We start from the raw sequence: 16,497 nt of genomic DNA, 5'->3' as shown, positions 1-16,497 counted from the left end.
CAATATTTCCCTCATCGCAACGGTTACATTGGGGGAAAACGGCACTCGTAAACAAGTGAAGAAAGAAGTTACGAATCTGTTTAACGAGCGTTTTTCTGAGGTTTGTGCATTTTTTAACAATGCTAAACACTCATTTTCCCGCAACCTGCCTGAGGACTTAATGTTACCTCTGTTATATTTACCTTTCCATTAACTTCTGCTAATTGATGTTCTCAACTTCTTAGAGTTAGTGCGCACAGCCAAAACACAATCACGAGTTTTGCTCGGGTGTGCACATACTCCGATCGAATCAAACTCATTTCTAGGTGTAGTGATGTGGGTGCACCTGCACTTTGGTGAAGCACATGGTAACGCCGTTACGGGGCAGTTTGTCTACAGGGAAAACACCAGCCAAATGAAGGAAAAGGGACGCGTGGAGAGCACGTCCAATCTCGATTGAGGCTTTCCAGTTGACGTGTTTGCAATCAATTAATCAAGTCTAACAATCTTTCTGCGTCGCGCCTCGTCGGTGCAGTTGGCTGCGAGAGACGTCAGTTGGCACGAATGGTCAGTTCTTACTGGAAGTCACTCGCTTAACCTCACGTTCTGGTTATTACATAAATTGTTATCCATTAGCGGCGACATTAACGGTATCGAAGAGAGTGTTAGCCATGTCAACACACCCCGTGCACTTGAAGGAGCGGGTTTGCAGGCAGGTTGTGAATTAATCATCAAAATGTTCTTCGTAGTAAAGAGACAGTGACAACTGTTATCCCGGACAGTAGTTGAATCTTGACGTCGGCCTTGATCAGTACTGTAACTAGCAAACGGGAAGGAACGAAGGCTTTAAAAACCTATTAGTCATGTAAAGCAGTTTCTTCAACTTAATTTTTCCAAAAAATTTGACATTGTATTTGGCTATTTTTGCCATTCTGAGAGCGGCAGGATTTTACATCTGAATATAAATGTAAGTACATGTAATTAAAACTCCCCATACTTTTCGAAATAGTTTGCGGAAGAAGAGAAATGAAAGTCAATTTTTATTTCTTTCAGAAAATATTACCATCTTGCCCTAATCTATAAATGTTGGATACAACTTTCATGGCACTGGTATAATTCCACTAGCTAATCGGGTAAATTAATGTCTTGGAGCAACAGCGGGCGCGCTGACTAGAACTTATATGTATTTGTAAAACTTGTAAATTTGTATTTTTATGCATTTTGTTCGTTGTTTTACACCGTGATGTAAGTTGACATAATAATGAAATGTCTATTTTCCGCGAGGAACTCCGGGAAATTTCTCTCCTTGTGTTAATTTCTTTCTCAGAAGTTCTCTCAAACGAATCTCCAGTGAGGACAGATTTGGTGCATCGTGACCGACAATAGGATCACTCATACTAGAGGAAGGTTCTTCGAGTTCAAGAGCAATGGCGCCCTCTGCTGACGGGACTGTCTTGTATCTACTGGCCATCAGCCCGGAAATCAGATCACTCGCTGGGGGCGCTTTGTCCTTGCCAAGGGAACCCACTGCTATCGACAAATCTCCTTTGTGGTCGGGCTGTTTGAGGTCGCCCATCTGCCTTGATACCAACCCGATGAACCGTTTGTCAGGAACCTCACGAGACGGCTTAGCTTGCAGGACTTCTTGAGCCAACCCCCGTAGGAGGTTTGATACCATAGAGGCAGCCGAGTCGGGGCTATTGACTGAGGGCATATGGTTCTTCCATTCAAGAGGGTGGAGGGGTCTGCCCTTCGCTTTAGAGGACGTGCTAATGAACCGTTTGTAACGATGGACGGAAGAGCCCAAGTCAGCATCTTGTCTCAAGGCAGCCAACTCCAATGATGCATCGTTGATATCAGAACGAGGTCTTGGTGATACGCTTGATACCAACAGGGTCACAACAGCAAGAAACACAGACAGCATCATACCGATTGACTCTGAATAAGAAGAAAAGTCGATGGTCAACGTTATAATGAAGACAAAGAGATGTCAAAGATGGTAAAACAGGCAAATCAGGAGTCTTGTAAGTGTATGCCCAGACCTATAACGGCGTCGCTACCGACCACGGACCACTTCAGTACCCATGTCCATTTGTGAGCAGTGATTGCAAACTTTTCATTAATCATTCACCTCCGGAAACAAAAGTGCTCTCTCGTTTTATGAAACCTTTTAAACGTTAAACATACCTTCTTGCAAACCTGTGTCTTCTAGGGCGTGCAGCACAAGTCGATGTCAAACATAAAGTAACCTCTTTCAAAAGAAACAATTGCTTTTGCAACTGTACAATGTACATCTGCAGCCGCTTGGGATGGCGTCATACTTCAATCATCCAATGAAATTTTTTGCACGTGTGTATTTGACCAGTAACAATAACTGTGAGTGCAAACTCCAGAAGGAAAACACTACCAGAAACACAGTGTAACGGCTGCGTAAACAGCTTTTGTCCGAACATGAAATTACCAAGTTGATTAAATGGCAAATCATTCTTGTTCGCTGTAACAGGTGCTTCAGAGCCAGCATTAACCCTAGCAGTCTCAAATCCTCAAATTTCAAGACGATTTTACATACACCCTTGGGGGTTAGGGTTAATACGAGACATTTACAAGCATCGTAAAAATATGTGGCAGACATTCAAGGGTTATATATCCTAGAACAGTTTTTGTCCGCTTTAGCATTCATCTCGTATGACTGTTGGTTGATGAGGTTTCTCTACTCTCAGTTGCGTTATACGTGTACTTCATAAGGATTCCAGGATTTTAGGCACCATGTTCCTACAGAAATTTCACTTAATTGCTTAATCATTATGTCCATTCGCAATTAAGTTACAGGGCCATCACTAGTACAAATGACACTATATCATATCTGAAATATATTTCTTTTTTTTTATTATGAATCAACAGCGATCAAATGACATTATTTATACACAAAGCGTAAGGGTAAAGCGCGTAAACAAGCATTTTTTCAAAATTAAACATTTTATTTTCATATTGGTTCAGCATGATTTTACTTTAGTCCACAATCCCGAACCTATATCTGAGGACATTGGTTTTAAGGGTTAAGGATATAAAGCGCCATCTTTTGATAATTACAAATACACCGATTCTACCTTACAAATCATCAAATTTAACCTTCCTCCTAAAATATTGCATCGCGTATGGAAATCAGAAAGCAATTCACATTATTATTTCATCATAATTACACCTCAAAGCACCATGCATGATGAACGTTTTATTGCACAGCAAAGAATACATACGTTGAGTGTGTTTTTTATCACCTTCATCAAGATCGAGAAAACCTATCAAAGTGCTGGCCATGCTCGATAGATTTTTGATCAAAGAAACTAACTTAGGCAAAATCTCTTTCAGGTGACGTTAAAGACGGGGAGACATCAGCGTGAACATGCGCACAATGCCAATGAAGCAGACATACAGGGACGTGTGCAAAAACCGTTTCAAGAATTTTTTCAATGGATTTACAATTTTGGTATAGAGCTTTATGAAATACATGTATACAAGTATTATTAAAGCATTCAATCCTATATATATACAATTATTGTTCACCAGTGTCGATGACAGTGCATGGTGATGCGTGTAGATTGTTTATTACGATTCAAGAACACAGAAAAAATAAGAAGCTTTGTAACTTTCAGTAACTTATCATGGACGCGTCACGTGAAAACGTTTTGCTCACGTGACTTGTGCGTTGACTGATTGAGCTATCAGATACGGCTATAGATTGGTTGGGTTAATAATGGACGGGCTATTGTCGGCTATAGACGGGCCATAGTTGATAATGGACATGCTGTTGTCGGTTAAAGACAGATTTCATACTCAATGGAGGATGGACTGTAGTAGTCTGCCCAGGACAAGCTTTATTCAACTAGTCGGCTGTAAATGGGCTATCATAGACTACATGTATAATTACAGCTCATTTCGTGTAGCTGGGAGTAGCTGGGGACAATGCATCATAATTTCGGAGTTGTTTAAAGTGCATTTAATATTTACAACGCATGCCTATAAGTTTGCCAAAAGACGAAGGTGTTTTACAAATTAACCACCATTCATAAACTTTGTAAGGTGGGAGGGCTTCCCACTCCTATCCCTTTCTGTTAATATTATGTACATAGCAGTTTAATGTTCGTCAAAATGACGTAAAATTCGAGGAATCTTAGCCTAAAATAAAGGCGTGAGGCACGACTTTTTCGTTTGAGTGTCGGGGTTTTCTCAATTCAATTCATGTCTAGCCCCAGAAAGGGTCCAACGTAGTTTAAACAGATCGACTCGAGCAACGTTTAGGCTTATATGTTATTCTCGTACAGGGGTACCACTTGATCAACTTGTACATAAGAAACTCTAGAAACAATTCAGAAACATAACCTTTTTAGGAATGCTTTTGACATGGCAGTATATTGTTTATGACCTTCCGATTTCTATGACATCCAAAATCATTTTCTGGAGGGGTCCCAGGTTCGCTTCAAACTGCGTTGATAACAGTCAGGTCAACCATGTATTGTCCGTTGAAGTATGTCACGTGATGTTCATCTGAGTGAATACTTCGCTTCCGGAGTGCTGTATTTGGAAACAGAACAGTATTCAACAAGGTTAGTCATTCCAAATAAGTTTGAATTGTCATTAGAAAATCTATACGACAGGTGTTCATGTAAGCTGCGAGAAGATTTGCTATTTATGTGGTTTCCGGTTTTGGAGAAAAGCATTTAGTACGATAGGCGTCATGAGCTGCCCTCGTTGATATTATTTATAGTGACTGGGATGCGAAACAGATTGTTAGAGGTTACGCATTAGTGAAGGGTAACGTCATTGGTTTGGTAACACTTTCCGGGAGCTGTTAAGCCAAAAGTCTTGTTTTCTATCGTTTGGAGTTTCTGATTGCGGTAGAAATGTGAAGTAACTCGTAACCCAGCATCATGAGGATCCTCTTTATGAGGTAAATGTATCGTTTGCGGAAAGGAATGGAAGATTAATTTAACGACACTGTATGCATCACCTAGTGACATGGAAAAACCTGCTTGGCAAACTCTTACCCGGCGTTCTGGGATTGACTAGCCAATAGGTAGGCAGATCTTCACACAAAATCTCAGCTCCAAGACCAAGGGGAGCAAGGTCAGATAATGGTGGCATCTGTACGTGCATGGTTTCACGAATGGTGTCTATATCCAGGTCAAAGTCTCCTCTCTAAAACATTTGGCAGAGGAATGGTGAATGAAAATTGACGACGCAAGCATCTTTTGGTAAAAAAAAATATTGCGGCACTAGGCACTAATATTGAAACTGACAAAAAGTCATTCACCAAGTTTACAACAAGCTATAAGCAATAACGAAACAGCCTGTAACACACAGGGAGAAATTTTGGATGTTAAACTCAAAGTAATTTACACACAAAAAAGAAACTCAGTTCAACGTCGGGGGCTTTCCTAGCGTTGATGCCTGCTTCAGTAGCCCTTCATTGATTTTTCTTGTGATGGAATGACATTCAACCTTCGCCAGAACCTGTTTGAAGCTGTGTGTCTGCCTTTGACGTTTTGCGAACTCCGTCAATAGAAAATTATGATAATTATTTGTCATATTACCTCATTTTGCCAAAATGTCTGTGCAGATTTATCTGGAAATACCTTATATCTGATGAAAGCTTCCAGCAGGTGCTTTGGCTGGACAACTTCTGTTGTGTTGAGTTTCATGATGAAACAAGTATCCTCCAACCGATCCAAATAAATCGTTATTTCCTGTTAACAAAGAGTTACAAGAAAATACCAGCTTATATGATAACCTTACCAAATTGAATTTATTATTAACCAGTGGAAATTGATTGCAGATCATAAAGAGGTTTTCTGGAAAGCTCCGGTAAGAAACATACATAAGTGGAGTGGTTCCCAAGTGCCTTGTATATAATAGCATTGTCATTCGCATACTGCCAAAAGGGAAACTGCCTCTCAGTCGTAGTTCCTTTGCCGAACATGCTTTCAATTATTCCTCCAGGTTGTGCTACAGAAAGCTGCCGTCTGAGTAGACATAACACAGCCTCGCATAAGGAGGTATAATACCGCAGAATGAGACGGTTTGGTGTGTGGTTAAACCCACCCTGCCAAGTTACGATCACCCCTTGTCAATTTGATCCTTTCCCTGGGGATGTCGCCACCCGTAACTCTCACTATAATACATCGTGAGCTATGCTATTTTCCCGCTTACTGTTTTCAAACTACTACCACGAGACTCAGTAAGTGTCAGATGTGGTGATAGTTTGAACAATTTGCCACAATCCTGGTTAGCGATGGTTAATCAGCTATTTTAGCCCTTTAAGCGAGTGTTCTTGAAAGTCATTCAATCTTATTGGGGGGGTCACTGTAGTGTTGGCAACGTTCTTTTTTTTCGATTACTCCTTACGTTGTAGAAATCGTGCATAATTGTAGCTGGATGGTTGGCGTTCATCTCTGGGATATCAAAGGTCTCTATCATATTCTTTTTATCAGTTGTCATGTGTTCCTTGTAACCCAAGGGCTCCTGTTGATCTGGAAGAATGGGTACCTCGCACTCGTCAACCGAGAAACTGTCCTGTGAAATAAAGCGAAGCTTGAATCATATCTTTATCACAGGTAATCTACGCTAATAGAGCTGTTTATGGTATACTCTGGGGCGGTAGACAAACGGATCTCTTTCGTAAGGTTCTTTTTATCTAATCCGTTTTTGAGAAACATTTTAAGATAATCAACAACAGTGGTTCTTCTCTTCAAATCACCTCAATACCATACTTTAGTATACATGTACATGGTTTGAAGAGGTGCTTGAAGAATATCCTCCTTTCCAGTGTAATATTATATTTTATTTACCCTAGCTATATCACATTTCTTCTGTGCATTCATACCTTTGAATACTGAAGCAGTCATAATAAGATTCGCGGTTATTCCTAAGATGTTATGACAATGAAAATCTTTGCTTAATTCTGACGTTCAGCTGTCCCTTCAGTTATTTTACTTTCTTTACTCTCTCTCCTCTATCTTGTAACTATAGCAGCATATGGATATTATTGTGACAAATAAGGAACTAGACCATGAACAAGCGATTGCTTTCTGTCTAGTATCTGCCATTCATCATCTCTTATTCATTCTGTAATAACATTGTTTCTTTATATTCTAAATGTGATGTATGGATACAAAACAAACAACAGGTTCCTAAGCTGACATAACCGTTTGAGACTGAATATGCAGCTACACCACACACAACACACTGTATGAATGAATCTTAGAGATGGTCTCAGATTGATCATAAAAGAAAAAATATAGGGAGCCTAAATGTAAGTCCCTCTAACACACGATTTACAAAGTCGTCGAATGTCCAACCACACACACTGAATGAACACTTCCATTATGAAGTGTTGAGGATTGTGCGTTTCAACCAGTAACAAGAGATAAGATATCAGCCTAAAACGCCAAGATGGCGGCAGTATACAGCAGCTGCGTCACAACACCAAGGCTCCTTGGCCCAGCTACAACTGCCGAGGTCCCTCCAACTCCGGAAACAGTTCGCCATTTTCTCTCTCCGTGGTGTAGATAACAGACGAGAGAGAATTGAAAGAAATGAATCACTCAACGCTTTACACTGCGCAGGATAGGAATAGTCACCACTTTGCCAGTCCGTTTTATGTTTCCATGACCCTATATCCTTAGTACGGAACCTAGTAATACTGTATGACTAGTGTTTTGATGATGTAAATGTAACATTCAGCGCTACATGAATGTAGTAATGTATGTTGACATCAGACTGGGGAAAAAACTTGGATGCTACTGCAACCAGTGTGAGCAGCACTATTAGTGTACTGCGGTGTTTCGTAAAACTGATACACCCTGCATGTTGGCTTTATACCTACATGTATATACAGTACATGTAATTCTTAACCTTTCATTGTCGTTTGATATTCTCGGGTAACCGGTAATTGAAAATAAATTAGGCCTACCTGACCCTTCAGCCGTCAATGGAATATTTTGATAAGTTTCAAAAGGAAACCCTATTAAAATAATACAGATCATAGTTTAAGTATTTCGATCACCAGTCATGTTTGTTTGTTATCGAATACTAATGGTCAGGGCGCATGCTCAATAAATAAAAGCCATTTCCGCTTACTAGAGCGCATATTTGTGCCTTCTCGATCCTCTATGTTTCTTGGAGAAGGCTCACAAACGGGATTTGGGCGGCAAAGCTATCGTAAACCTCTCAACCTACAAACACTTTATTTTTAACCAAGCACGGCGCTTATTTTCGTCAAGGACAACGCTGGCATTTATAGGTTGTTGGGTAGTCTTCAGAGGGCGCTTTCCTCCCTAGGGTGGGACTAATCTTATGCGGAGAACGATAAGGTTACAAGTCGGCTTAAGGGGCACAGAAGATTCCTAACACTTAGTTACATGAACCCAGATCCTACTATGGGACGGGGGAGAAGGGTGAACAGTCATTAGAAGTGGAGAGCAAGGGACTTCCTGAAGTAAGAAGGAACAGGAAATTAGCTGACAGGGGTAAATCTTCAAAATCCGTGCCGTTAATGAAATCAGTGCCAGCTTGGCACCATGCCACTTTTTTTACAACGGGGATACTACCAAACGCAGGGTGTTCTTGTATCATCCAAACATTTGAGCAGATTATTCCCACCCACTTTCAAAGGCATACATAGAAATGGTTGAACCCTTTATTTACAAATGCCCTTTCAAATCTGAAATGTATTTCTGATGGCAAATGGGAAGATTTCCCATTTTAGACGTGCCTAATAACATACTCGAAATTTGTTTTACTTGGACATGCATGGATAAGGGCATATACACCTGCTAAAGATCATTTCCTGATTGGTCAGTTGCCTGCTTCTACACCTGTTGTCAAATGTCAAAGGTCAGTTGTTTATTGGCCAGGATGTGCGAGATAGGAGGCATAACCTACATGACGGCGGTTTTTAAACTTCCCAGGGAGCGGCAAACTGTGCTCTTCAACGTATTACTTGTTGAGATGCATTAAATCCTTGCCTTCCGTAATTCCAAACTCGCCTTGAAAGGCTGAACTTCCAGAACTGATTAACGTCCACTCAAGAGACTTAAGTAAAATGAAGGTTTATTTAAAGTTCAAACTATTAAAGGATTCAAGGTGAAACGTCATCTAGTGCGACTTCTGATTTGGGAACATCTTTTATATTGGCATAATTTCAAAATCGATCACATCAGTCTCTAACGGCTGAAGTTTGTTGAGCTATTCTGATTTTGGATCAAAGCCACTGAGATGATTACGATCTACATACATGTAGGTGTTCTTTGCTCGCAAGAGTCATTTATACCCTTTTTAACATAGATGTTTTAAGTGGTGTTCAGTTTCACATCAACTATGTATTTAACGCTCTATCGCATTAGTTACCGTTGCCTTTGTCGTGGATGTGATAAAACCAAAGTTGGTTTGACTTGAAAGGTTCGATTTTGGGACTTTGATTTTTTGACCTTGCTTTAAAAAACAGGTTAATGACATCGATGGAATCGCCCAAACAATAATCATGATTTAAAAAGCCAACTGTATAAATTCAATTTGTTTTACCTGCTGTCCAAATACACTGCTCATATTTATCGCAACAATTTCCAACATGAAGTTCGTGTTTCATAACACTGTGCACAGGCAAGATAGCTACGAGGTGTTAATGAAAAGATTTCTGCAAGCTAGTCACAAACAACTGAACCTTATTTTCAATTTAGTGCTAAATATGCATGTGACTATTGACAAGTTTGAAGAAATGACAAAATTTAAAACTTGATCATTCAGTTTCGCTCTTGACCTTTTGTTTAGCCTGTTGTCTCCATTGAAGAGACAGAACTCTCTGAGTGGTAGCAAATTTAGGAAGAACAAACCTGCAGTGGAACTGGTCTGGCAGCGGAGTAAAGAAGCACACACAAACCAACCGAGGCGACAATGGAAAAGATGAGACAGGAAGCCATTCCGAAGTTCCAGCATCGCGACTGCCGATGATTTGGCGTGACCTCAGGATGAGAGGATTTGGTCAGGACATGGCTGCCATCTTTGCACTGCAGGGAAAGAAACCGATCAACAGTTTTTAGAGAACGCTTGGAATATAAATTCCTGCTCCATGCACATGACATCGCTCTGTACTGTCAAGTTCTTAATGTCGTGACCCATTTGGCCAAAAGTGTTTAATCCCCCGTTGAAGCTCAGTAATAAGAAAATGAAATTAGAGCCCGGATATTTCATAGGTACTTTCTGTTAAGGAGGAGTCTACCGAGGTATAGAATTTGTTACTTCGCCTCTGGGTAGCAGGTGAATAAATCAAAGAAGTACTGCTCTCTACTGAGGAGGGGGTGACGTCCGGTTGCAAGACAATGCAACTAAACATGGAAATTTTATCTCAAACAAACATTTTCTAAGCAGTAATATAACTTCATCAATTTCTTGTAGTTTCTCTTGTACACTCCGCAATTTTGGAGGTTTTTGTAGGCTTCGTTATAACGTAAACCTGAGGACAGATGACCACGGAACGACAAGATTTTCCGAGACAGGACTTTAAAGCACCTATAAGGGCGCTGTATATATTCATTCAGATTGAGATAAGCGAATGAAAACCCTAAGCAAAATTGTCTAGGCAAAAACCAGTTACGATGACATCGCACACCTGTTACCTTCATCCCAGGTCTGTCTTTTTGTGTGGTTATTGGTCTAGAATCATCAGCTCTGCGACTGCAGTCATCTTTCCGTTCTGGTGTGTACTAAAGCCTTGGCGGTAATTAATAAAGATGATGTTGTCACCACTAATCAATTCATCCACTAACTACTACTTCCCGCCTTTTTTTCTTTGTAACCTCCACTTTGCGCGCAAAACGCCAGGACAGTTTCACCTGGTGAGGCAGCGAAAATCATGTTCTGTTAAGTCAACTTTAGAGAAACTGCCCGCAGGTGCGCACGGTCAGATGCCAAATTGTTGTGAAGTTTACACTGGCTACAAGATAAGGTTGGTTTGGGGTTTCAAAAGATTCAACACAAGGTGGCGCACTGTATCTACTGACTTAGGAAACTTACGGCACGCATGAATTGTCATTGTTATACATGTTACTGGTAGTTATTTAAAACTTGTTCACTTAAATAACAGAGGAAGAGTTAAAACTGAAATTAAAGTGACAGTGATTTGGCTAAGAATACCGTAATACCGAGTGAATTTCAGTGAAACCTGTTACAATGTAAATTTTAAACAGAAAAACGCAAAGACATAGAAATATACCTTACGTCGCAACCAATATAAGCAATACCAATATAAGCATAAATAAGTAAAACTGAAAAATATAATGAAATACAAAGTAACATGGAAGCAGTTTGTATGAAATGAATTAGACACTTTAAAAATACACGTGAACTGAAACGAGTATTTTGCTTAAAAATGAAAATCGCCACAGAAATATTAGCGTGCGAATCAACAATTCTGAGAGAAAAATCACCCCGTGGAACGTCTTTTTCTGTGTACTGAACTGTTAAGAGTGTTCCTCATTGTGCTTGATGTTATATAATTCAATGTCACAACTGCCTTGAGATTCTGAATAGAGTGACATCACAAGAGTTGTTTAAGTGTTGTTACGTTGACACGTAAACCCGGGCTGGTGTAACTATATAAAGTGTGTAGAAACCATTCTTGGGCTCATGTTAGTTTTAAACGTCAGATCAGATTAATAGTTTTCAAAGATACGGTTTATCTATATTTATGGCGTATTATCAAGGGACCCTCGTAAGACCGTAAGGAAATTGTCGGTTTCTAAAAATAAGTCGGTCGGGACCTGATCTTAGTGACCTGCTTACTTTCTCTCCATTTACCCTAGGCCTAACTCCCCAAACTGTGTGGCGAGTTGAATCTCAGCCAACATGAATTCTTTATCAGTTATATCTTGGGCGAAGGTACACTAAAAATAGACGCAGTGTACTTCTGGCACCTTTTCCTCTGCCGCGATGGCCCGTGTTTTGCCAATTACAACGGCGGATAGAGTCAGTAAGTTCCCGCCAAAAAGGGCTTCCTGTATTAAAGAATCAGGCAACTGGTCTGACTGTACTAACACGCAGCGTAGCCGGTCGCGCTAGACGTCTGCCGGATGCGTCCTGCCAGTTGACTGAAACTTCAGACTGATTCTGCGCGCCAAAACGCCTAAATTCAGTGCTTGCCTCTACGAATAAGATGCTTTACAAATGGCGAACCATGCGAGGCTGGTCCACAACTAGACTGGTTTGTTGGTCACGAAACAAACTACAAAATCTAGTATACCTGCGCACTATTTAAAATTAGTGCAAGAACAAAGTTTCGGTCAATGAGACTGAAAACAAATTGCTGTTAAACCTGACTTTTCAGTTCTTTGGACAGAGCGTAGTGCGTGGGAGATTCACGGCAGACCCTAACTATAATTATATGATGCTACAGAAGAAGAAAAATTGACAATTAAGTCTTCTCAAAGCGTTACTAAATTTTTGAGACAAAATGTTTTCTCTTTTGACAAGTTTTGTGGCTCAGACCTCAACCCAGACACGTTAAAATGTTTTCTTGCTTGCTACACATTTTATAAGTTATTTCGGTAGGGGGTATGATGTACACATTGGTGATTCATGATGAATGTGTGCGGCATGGCTCGTTGCCTGAGCTGTAACTTGGGACTATTTTTAGGCCGCGTGTACTTGTTATTCTGCCAGCTTTCATGTCGAACTCATTTTGCACATCATTTGCTAGAAAACCAGAGGCAAATGTTGCTCATTGTCGACCGAAATACACGCCGTTGTAATCCAGTAAGACCATAAAGTCTTCAGTGTCTGTCTATAGCTTGGTACGGACGGTGAGGTGTTATGTTATTCTTCTTTAAGGTCTTTTTGTTGTTTACCTTCGACAAAAAGATATGAAACTTGCCTGATAACGTAACTCCTTGACGCCACATGTATTTTTATTGCGCTATAGCTGCGCAACCTGCACCTTTCACGAAAATTACGCATTATCTGCGATTTGAGCACCGAACCGTGGCGTAACTTACCAAATAAATCCAGGTAGCGAAGCTCTAGTGTATCGACATGGAGGAGTATAACACTGATTATGCTCGTAAAGTTCGAGATATTCACAAAGGGTAATGAACTCCTGGTTCTCAGTGGTGAGAAAAATTTGAGATTTGCAACTCTCTTCAGACGCATGGGAGCTTGTATTTTCAAAATGGCAGGTAGATCTGATCCATCGCTGGCTTGGATGGATTTCGTGAAAAAAGGCCATTAAAACTACAACCGTCCTCATCTGAGATGTTTAGGGTTAGGGTCTGAAAATTCTCCGGTGAAAACTAAACCAAACTACTGCCTGTCCTTTTCTGTAAGAATCAACAGAGGGCGTTATCATCGCTGCATAAGATGCTCCTTAGAAGAAAACGAAATGACCTCCAAGTCCCACGGGAAGAAGAGTAGCGTTGAAAAAATATTTATCCAAACCGGGCCTCTTAATTGGGGGGGTTAAAAACAAGTGAGCTGGACATTTGAGTTGAAGGTCATACATACATATAAAGACGTCATTCCGTTGGAGCAGGAAAAGGCCTTATAATCTGAACTTCCGCTGGGGGAGGGGACTGGTATACGTAAAGCCCGGATAAAATGTCGACACGATCAGGGAACCAACGTGAATAATTTGTTAATCATTGAAAAGAAAATACAGCTTCGCTTGGGAAATCAGGCAGCGCATGGCGTTGGCCGAGCACTGACTTACAAAATACTTAGCAGAACAAAGATATCCAGAAATCAGATTGAGAACCAATAGACGTCACGTGGTAGAAGGTGGACTCGGACTTGTACATGTAAATAGAAATGTTACCTCGTGATATGTTTAAATGGAAACAGAGAGTTACAAAAATGCTACTGACTGACTGAGAAAAAAACTATAATGTACTGCAGATCTTGGAAAAACACGTTGGCTTTTGTGAAGTTCAAAACACCTCACCTGCGACTGGTGACATCGGCGTGATACAACTTCCGGCAAATACACCGGGGGAAACCACACCAGGATCCTGGGGCAGAATCCGCGCCAGAATCGCCGGCTCTTGAGCATTAAGCACATTCGCATAAGCCTTATTGCAAACACTGCATGGGTGATTTTGCACAATGGTATAAAGGCATTGTGGGAAGGAAAAAGGGACAATGTTTACATCTTTTTCCTTCCCACACTGCCTTTCTACCATTGTGCAAAATCACCCATGCAGTGTATGTGATAAGGCTTATTGCACCGTGACATGACCTAGAAGCACGATGTTAGAAACAAACAATGCTCCATTCCGTAAAGGACAATACATGTAATCGCGATTTCAACTGAGTCAGTTCTTCAAATAGCCTCCTTGCCGACTGAATTATCGGCGTAACTAAGATCGTGTCCGAAACAGGTATCCAGAGCTTCCTGTAAGTCTAAGTCTTCTATCTGCGCGTCTCCACGTCTTTCCAATGGGGTTGAAGGCCTAAGCTGTAGGCAACGGTTTTAAATTGAACGCAAGTGTGAAGTAATATTTGGTGGTTTGTCGGTGTGTTCTGACGTTGTGTGTTTGTTGGTGCCTTGGTGCCATCGTTCTTTTTATTAAGTTAATGTGCCACTATTTTTTAATTAAGTATGCAAGGTTTTAGAATGCAAAGTATCATTTCAAATCTTTTGGTATGAATTACTTCGTTTTACTTTCAACATGCTACACCCTCTTATGATTATTATAGTGTTTTCATCTGTAATTTAACTGTTAATGGATGTAAAATGCCACTCAATTTGACCATTTAGGCCACGACTGAAATAAATCATTAAAATTAATAACAAATAAATTAATCGGTACGTAGTTTTGCTCCCATTCACGAGGGCGGGAGTTCACTAATTGGCAGCCATAAAAGTGTGCGTTAGATGAGCAGACGAAGTAGAATGTTGAGCACTTGTTGCAATTCTCCAACTCTTTCAGCGATCAGACTAATGCTAGAGTGGCAGGTCCCCAATGGCATCTAAACATGGTCATATGGTCACAGTACCCATTGAACCACACGTGTGTCATGCTACGTTAAAACACGAAATTCACTGCCATCAATTTTGATAAACACATTTCTTTCCACTTAAAATCAATGGGTAATATCCTATACAGTACCAGCTGAATTTCCAACACAAAGTACTCACATAAAAACTGAATTAAAATCGTGACCATTAAATTATTACTCAAAACGATTGGAAGAAAAGAAATTCAAAAGCACTGTCACTGGCAATCACTTTATCACCGCACTTTGACCACAAACCTGTGGATGAATTATCCTCGTTAACGGTCGGACCGTGTGTTATTGTTTGCTCTATTGTACTCGCTGTAAGCAAACGCACCGTGATCTATTTGCTAACAGGCCCACTATCGATGCGCCAGTCTTATTTGAATACAAAGGGCACGTCCAGCGTGTTAGGCACACTGTATGAGTTCCAGATCGTATAATTGTTAACCTACACGGCGAAAGTCACATATACCGTGACATGAGTTGCACGATATAGTCTCCAAATAATCACCTTTGTCGATACTCGGTAGATGAAGCTAACCTTCGGAACTACATGTAATTACTAACCTGTGTCAACTAGCCTACGGTCCTCTGCCCTGTCCTCAGTCCCCCAAAAGCATATATAGCGTCGCATTATTTTAGAGTTAGAGCAACCCCATAAATTGCAATGCCCTCTCCAAAAAATACGTGTATCTCCATTCGGCATAGGGGAAGTCTATGCCCCTGTTTCCCTCTTACATTTGAAATTTTAACATGTACAGAATCTGTGACACAAGCCACAGCTCATTTGCTTTCATTCCTCTTTAAAAAAAAGTGTACCCGCCGGATCTCCCCCACACCCCAAAACGGCACATTTACCTGAAAATGGACGGCCATATCAATCACATATGTTATTCCGTTATTCTATTTGTGCACAGCTACTGAATGGAACAACTGGTTAGGCTTATAAATAACTGGAATGTATCCCAATGCATATTTACATTACTGATTCGACAGTGCGTGTGACGTGACGGCATGTGTATGTACACATCAGCTTACCTTACACGCATATTGCCCTATCTTTGACGGTACTGCTACTGTTGTGTACGTCTCGCCGTCATAAACAACTTTGGCTTGCTGAACCTTGTCTGCTGCGTATATCTTCATTATTCCCCGTTGGTAGTGACGAAATGACCACTCAAAACAAGCCTTGGAGAAATAGCACAGTTGAGGACGACGGCGTTTTGTCGTATAAACGAACTTTTTCAACCAGGAGCGACAACAAAATCTACGAACGGGACGGTCTAGCTTCGCCTCCTGGCAGTTTTGGTCAAGTTGTTGCCTGCGCTTACGTGTTAATTCATGGAGTTTGGACTCCGTGTGTAGTGCTAGAGGAGTGACCTTGGCCCTACGTGCCCAGTAGTCTGGAGAATAGCGCCGCCTATTGATCGCTTGATCGTAACGTTTTTTTTCATGATCCTAGGAGTGATCTTTTAAGGA

At 40.7% G+C, this 16,497-nt stretch overlaps 2 protein-coding genes across 2 annotated transcripts; both read right to left on the bottom strand.

Moving 5' to 3' along the window:
* Positions 1 to 1,249: 1,249 nt before the first annotated feature.
* On the bottom strand, positions 1,250 to 2,206 carry LOC147796874 (uncharacterized). The gene is made up of 2 exons (XM_087145454.1): positions 2,167 to 2,206; positions 1,250 to 1,917 (listed from the first exon to the last, which is right to left on the bottom strand). The coding sequence occupies exon 2, from the start codon at positions 1,904 to 1,906 to the stop codon at positions 1,250 to 1,252; it is 657 nt and encodes a 218-aa protein (XP_087001580.1). The 5' UTR covers positions 1,907 to 1,917; positions 2,167 to 2,206.
* Positions 2,207 to 2,848: 642 nt separating this feature from the next.
* Positions 2,849 to 16,377, bottom strand: LOC110981748 (integral membrane protein 2B-like). The gene is made up of 6 exons (XM_022239581.2): positions 16,057 to 16,377; positions 9,864 to 10,037; positions 6,379 to 6,546; positions 5,610 to 5,720; positions 5,022 to 5,172; positions 2,849 to 4,548 (listed from the first exon to the last, which is right to left on the bottom strand). The coding sequence occupies exons 1-6, from the start codon at positions 16,162 to 16,164 to the stop codon at positions 4,454 to 4,456; spliced, it is 807 nt and encodes a 268-aa protein (XP_022095273.1). The 5' UTR covers positions 16,165 to 16,377; the 3' UTR covers positions 2,849 to 4,453.
* Between the last annotated feature and the right edge of the window lie 120 nt (positions 16,378 to 16,497).

This window comes from Acanthaster planci, linkage group LG14 (genome assembly GCF_054643075.1).
Source record: "Acanthaster planci isolate LZ-2023a linkage group LG14, COTS_SCS, whole genome shotgun sequence".
NCBI classification, from domain to species: Eukaryota; Metazoa; Echinodermata; class Asteroidea; order Valvatida; family Acanthasteridae; genus Acanthaster; species Acanthaster planci.
The sequence above is the reverse complement of the archived record's forward strand: the minus strand, read 5'-3'. Positions and strand labels throughout refer to the sequence as shown.